Genomic DNA, 6,833 nt, shown 5'->3' with positions numbered 1-6,833 from the left:
TTGCATCCGACATTTTTATGGATGTTTTTATTGCTTTATAAAAATCAAATCATAAAACAATTAATGCTCCATAAAATATGTCTAGTAGTTAGCAGCCGCGGCTTCTCTCGTGATTTAGGGGTTGGTTAGGTTATATAAGCTATAAAAATGTATAAGATTTTATGCTTGAGAATCAAGCTTGCTTCCTATAAAATCCATCTGGGTAGGTTCACCAATCATGAGGTATTCGCTCGCCAAATAAAATTGGTATTCTTGTTCCGGTTTGAAGAATGAGCCAGTGTTACTACAGGCACTAGAATATATGTATATAGGGTAGGATAGGATATATATATACACAAGATATACCATCTCCAGATCCCATTGGATCTGAGATGGTATATCTTGTGTATATGTACCATTGGTACATACTAGCTTTTTATACTTTTGTTTTACTTTTAATATACCATTTATTTGTATTAATTTTAATTAGAAATTTAATTGACTTTTCTTATATTTTATACCTCCGTTGTCGAGTGGTGTGTACATCGGTTTTCAGGGGTACGCCATTCCGAGGTCCTGGGTTCGATTCCCGGCTGAGTCGATGTAGATTATCATTAGTTTTCTATTTTGTCTTGAGTCTGGGTGTTTGTGGTATCGTTACTTCTGATTTTCCATAACACAAATGCTTTAGCTACTTACATTGGGATCAGAGTAATGTATGTGATGTTGTCTCATATTTATTTATTTATATTTATGTAAAAAAAACATCGTTAGATTGCTTCCTGAACTTCACATAGTATAAAACAAAGTCGCTATCTATTAGCTTACATCTTGAAAACTATGCAACTGATTTGAATGCGATTTGCATCAATCAATTGATTCAAGAGGACAGTTCATTATGTATAATCAATACAGAGAAATCACAATAATTTAAATATTCTTTGGAATTTTTTTAATTTATTTTTAGTTTTCATTTGAAAGCTGTATACAGATGCATATTGTGCTCATGCGAATCCTGGACGTTTAAGCTAGTCTATACATATAATAAAATTGGAGTGTCTGTTTGTAATATTAAAATAGCCTTTTACTCAATGCATATGTATGTGTACACGGTACATATACCAAAATAATATTTTTACAATGTTGTTTATCTGTTTGTTCCGGCTAATCTCTGGAACGGCTGGACCGATTTTGGCGGGACTTTCACTGGCAGATAGCTAATTTAATAAGGTATAACTTGGGCTACAATAATATTTTTTTGTTTAGTTCAAACGCGTAAGTCGTGAACACAGCTAGTTAATAAATAAAAGAATCAGCAAATTTGTATTCTATACTACAACTACAACTATTTTAAAAGCCCGTTCACACGAACACAACACTGCTTACACTTCATTGAAATAGTAATTTATTTAACTGCAAATGTTTAACATTAACCTACAACTCCTAAGCTACTCGAAACCTAACAATTTCTCGAAATTAAAACTTTACAAAGAACCATACCATAATAAATTTAAAAATAACTACCAAGTGTGAACAACTTTTAACAAATTTAACCGAAAATTGTGCAAACGAAAGCACACCCTTATCCATATGGAATAGAGTTTAAATTCGTTTAAAAACAATCATATCGAGGGCAAACATAAGTTGTAAATTAAAAGGCTCACGCTGCCACGGTATAAAACTGGACAGCAATAAACGTTGAATTTGGAAAAAATATACATAACCAGACAAAGGAAAATAAACCGTGATGAAATACAAATAAGATTGAAATTCGTTCAACAGTCTTGATTGCACGGTATAACTTCGTAATGACGTCACAGCGCTATCATATGTCTTAATCTGGTGATAACAGGGTATTTTTATGAGTCCAGTACAACGTAAATGGACTTGAGTTATCTATGAGTGCTTTTGGTTGTTTTTATGAGTTTGTGTTATGGACATTAGGCGGATAGATAAACTGACGGAAAACGTGTAAGATGACGAAACGATCTCGCGAAAAAGTCGTGAAATCTTGGCATTTTGGTCTAGTGTACCGTACACTCATTTCAAGCATGGAAACTTTTCGAAATCGACTAGGACCTATCAGGATAATCTTATCCAGTAATTCTATGATGCTTTGACACGCATCAGAAAGATATATCACATTTGTGGAGCTACGCTTTTGAGTGTGTGTGTTCTTAGGTGAGTACATGTGTACACACACAGATACGGAGTACATATACAAGCTATTCTAGGTAGAAAATGAACTATATCTTAAAATATATATTAATTTAAATAATTGTATTAACTAACATGACTGTATTTTTTTTAATGTTGAAAAAAGTAACTACTGAGTTTCTTGCCGGTTCTTCTCGGTAGAATCTACTTTCCGAACCGGTGGTAGCTTCACTTAATTGTTAAATGACGATTCAAAAGTGCTTGTAAAAGCCCACTTGAATAAAGTATACTTTGATTTGATTTTGATTTATTTAAATTCCTGGTTAAATTTACAAAATGATTGTGTATATTTTATCTATAATTAATATTATAAAGATGTCAAAATTGATGGTTTTATAATCTCTGGAACCAATGACTAATATACAAAAAAAATATGTTCAATAGCTACTCTATATGATCTAAATATAATAAATATAACTAAAATAAATATATAAAAAACACATAATATCATCACAGAAGTTATGAAAAAGTCATTTCTAAATAAGACAAAAACAGTAATGGTTTAATTGCACCAATTTATTGAATATAGTTCAATTGTTAAAGCACTTATAAATAAAACCGATTTTATTTTGGGGGGCATGGAATTGGTTTCCTGGGGGGAGGTGGTGGTGGTAACTCATCCTTGCAAGCCAATTTCTCTCTCATAACAAAGTCTTTACCACACCATTTATTATAAACAGCTATAAAAACTTTACCAAACGTATATGTGACATTTCTGAAAATGTCATCTGTTTCCTGTGGAAAGCATAACGCACCAGCTGATATGAAACCAAGGCTAGTGCAGAATAACCGTCTCGGTATACCACCACCACCACCTAGGACGTAACCAGCAGTACCACCGATCGCGACCGTGGCTTGTCTGAGTGGTAGGTTGTTCGGATCTCTCATGCCTTGCTTGAAATCCCTCTTTGCGTTTCGAATTGCACTGCGCGTGTTACAGTATTTCTCTTCTACGAAACATTTTGCCTCACAGATGTTCCTCGCGATTGTATGCCTGCAGCTCTTGACGTATGGGAGTAAGGATTGATGCAGTAGCTTCACATTAGCATCTGGGCATTTCTGATTAGCTTCCAAATGGTCCTTATATTCGTAATGTGGACTTTTGTACAGGGGCAAGTCGGTGTATTTCATGGACGGTGGCTTCTGTGGTGTTTCTGGAATTTTCGCCGCTTCAACCACTGGAATCAGGTGGAAGTTGATTCCAACCAGAGCTGTCCTCAACGCTTCTATCCATAATCTTCCAATCACATATAGATCACCAGTTAAAATGTTATTAAATGAATTTTTCGTTTCCTTATTCGCTGTTGAGACGCTATTGATTTTTTCGTCTGTAATTTTCTCTATTCGATTACCGTTTAGGCAAGATTTCATCGCACGTCAAAAATTTTTATTTTTTTAATAATATCTACGATTAATTTTGCGTTTGATACCTCATTAATTATAAATATATTGTGTGACATCTGTCATGTTTGATAGATAAATAATGAGTCGTGAATATAAAAACTTTTTTGTGATTTAAAAAAGATTATTGCACAGATATCATACGATCTGAAGTTCGTTCGCGCTGAATGTCAATTGACAGCTGATATCGTTTCGAATCGAATCGAAATCGTTCCGGAATCGATTAAGCAAAGCAATTCAGGGATTGAACGAAAAAAGTCGTAACTGCAGATTCATACACCACGTATCCCATTTCTAGTTAGCAAAATTACTCTTATATCTCGCTAAATGTGTTGTAGCTCTTATTTTTATCGGCATAGAGTCTAAAATTACTTTGCTAGATTGATTCTTCGTTGTAAAAGCTTTTGGGATCGTTATAAATGGAAGATAATCGTTCGCTGCGGCTCAGATGAAGAATCCAATGTCTAGCTTAAACTCGATTTTACAAATATGCTGGATTTTGAAAAGAATAAAAAATAAAACTATATAATACAGATTTTTCTACTTCTTTGGTTCGATTTAAATATTATCATACTTGGTGGTAGGGCTTTGTGCAAGCCCGTCTGGGTAGGTACCACCCACTCATCGGTTATTCTACCGCCAAATAACAGTAGTCAGTATTGTTGTGTTCCGGTTTGAAGGGTGAGTGAGCCAGTAACTACAGGCACAAGGGACATAACATCTTAGTTCCCAAGGTTGGTGGCACATTGACGATGTAAGGAATAGTTAATATTTCTTACAGTTTCATTGTCTATGGGTGATGGTGACATACCATCAGGTGGCCCATATGCTCGTTCGCCAACGTATACCACAAAAAAAATCATCAAAAGAAGCTTAGATATTGTTTAAAATGTGTGAATAGAAGTTTATCTATGAAGTTTTGATAATGCCTTATATAAAAAGAAAGGAATGGATAATTTATAATAATATTACATTAATAATGTAATATTGCTTGTGTTGTTCTAGAGTGGAGACCGCGTCTCGGCAAACGTAGTGTAGGACGTCCTCGGGCACGGCGGAGTGACGATATACGCAAGGCGGCAGGCAGGAGCTGGATGCGAGTAGCCGGAAAAGACCACAGCGGCGTACAATTACATTAGACAATTCTAAAATTATTAGTTATTCTCAACTATATTGTTCATGAAACAATCTATTAAAACCGCATCAAAAACCGTTGCATAAATTTAAATATCTTAGCATACATAGGGACATACCATAAGACAGAATACAAGCGACTTTGTTTTATACTATGTAATGATACATGAGTAATATGAGTTTTATATGTTGAGCATATATGTACAACGGATATATAAATTTGTATGTTTGTTTAAGCTCGTTCATGATAGACAAGAATAGGTCTTTGTTTTTAAACAATATTATCGAATTAGCCCGAAGCTTACATTGTAAAGTATTTCATTATAATTCATATCCATTTTCACCATAGAGTATTAATCTTTATTGGATGAATAATATGGATCTTGTCCATTAGTAGGCTCTATTTTGAATGATTTTCAAATGTTGTTCTATTTTTGAATCATACCTAGAACGCTTAATAAGTGAAGCCAGGTTCGTGTTCTATTTCGAATAATTAAGATTCGATTTTCAAATATTGTTCTATTTTTGAATCATACCTAGAACACTTAATCAGTGAGGCCAGGTTTGTGTTGTATTTAGAATAATTAAGATTCGATTTTCAAATGTTATTCTCTATTTAAATCATACCTAGAACACTTAATAAGTGAAGCCAGGTTCGTGTTTTATTTCGAATAATTAAGATTCTTTTTTCAAATGTTGTTCTATTTTTGAATCATACCTAGAACATTTAATAAGAAAAAATGTGCCCAGAAGAATGTTGCCAAAGGTTAAGCTGTCGGTCTGTCGCTTAGTGGAAGTTTTACGTACATTGGTTTAGTATTTTTAGTTTGACACAAACAGTTGTCTGCGAATCCAATCACCAATCACAATAAACGTAACAACAACAACAACCTGTTAATTTCCCCACTGTTGGGCTAAGGCCTCTTCCGTTGAGGAGTAGGTTTTGAACATATTCCAACGCCGTTCCAATGGGGGTTTGTGGAATACACATGTGGCAGAATGTTTATAAAATTAGACACATGCACGATGTCTTCCTTCACCGCCGATTATAAGATGAATCATAAATCAGCGGTGCTTGCCTGGGTTTAAACGCGCAATCATCGGTTAAGATGCACACGTTCTAACCACTAAGCCATCTCTCTCCATCTGTTAGTTTCATCGTTACCAAAACGTTTAGAAAACAAAAAGACAGGGTATGTAACAAGAAAACAAACACACGAAATTCCACAATAAAATCACCTCCACGAAAAACGTATTCAGTATTCTCAAACAAAATCGTAAGTAACTCTCCGTTGTATTGCTTCAAATATTATATACAGACCATTGTTTTTTCTGAACGCTCTTTGTAATTTTATTTTAACAAGGATGTATGTCAACTAGATGTGACAATATTTTGTGGTAGGTTGTGTCTGGGTGGGTAACACTCATTACATATTCTACCGCCAGATATAAGTATTGTATCACTACATAGTATAAAACAAAATCGCTTACCACTCTGTCCCTATGTATGCTTAAATCTTTAAAATTACGCAACGGATTTTGATGCGGTTTTTATTAATAGATAATGATACACGAGGAAGGTTTTTGTATATAATACATGGACATAGTAAAGAAACACTGATAATTTTAAAAGTTTCTAATGTGATATCGTATTGCACCCGTGCGAAGCCGGGGCGCTAGTTAGTATTAAACGGCAAGTAAGCCAGTGTAAGTACATCACAGGGCATTTATAATGATCATTTGCTTAAAGTAATATGTAGTTAACTTTTTTTTCATAAAAACACAAAATATAAGTTTGATCGTGCCTCGGAAATCATATGACATATAGGTATGTTTTTTGACGTTGAAGATTCATAGAAAGAAAAACAAATATTAACAGTCTATATACACCCCACAGTTGAGCTTAGTATGACATATAGGTACGTATATTTTCTAACATATGTAAAAGTGATGAAACTATCTATAAATACTCCTTGTAGTTGTGGTCTAAATCAAGATCACTCTCATAGTCATCATATTTTCTAGAATAAAGTAAAAAATAAATAAGTAATATCCTAAAAGTGGAGCTGAGATGGCCCAGTGGTTAGAACACGTGTATCTTA

General features: G+C 34.0%; 1 protein-coding gene across 1 annotated transcript; it reads right to left on the bottom strand.

The window, feature by feature from the left end:
• Positions 1–2,711: 2,711 nt before the first annotated feature.
• LOC124540950 lies at positions 2,712–3,567 on the bottom strand. The gene has a single exon (XM_047118724.1). It carries the CDS (start codon positions 3,565–3,567, stop codon positions 2,761–2,763), a length of 807 nt encoding a protein of 268 aa, XP_046974680.1. The 3' UTR covers positions 2,712–2,760.
• Positions 3,568–6,833: the final 3,266 nt, after the last annotated feature.

Source organism: Vanessa cardui, chromosome 27 (assembly GCF_905220365.1).
Source record: "Vanessa cardui chromosome 27, ilVanCard2.1, whole genome shotgun sequence".
NCBI lineage: Eukaryota > Metazoa > Arthropoda > Insecta > Lepidoptera > Nymphalidae > Vanessa > Vanessa cardui.
Note: the sequence above shows the minus strand (reverse complement) of the source record. Positions and strands in the feature narration are given on the sequence as shown.

What these genes read in the sequence shown, in the direction of transcription:
- LOC124540950 (XM_047118724.1), bottom strand. Translation starts at nt 3,567, where the DNA reads ATGAAATCTTGCCTAAACGGTAATCGAATAGAGAAAATTACAGACGAA.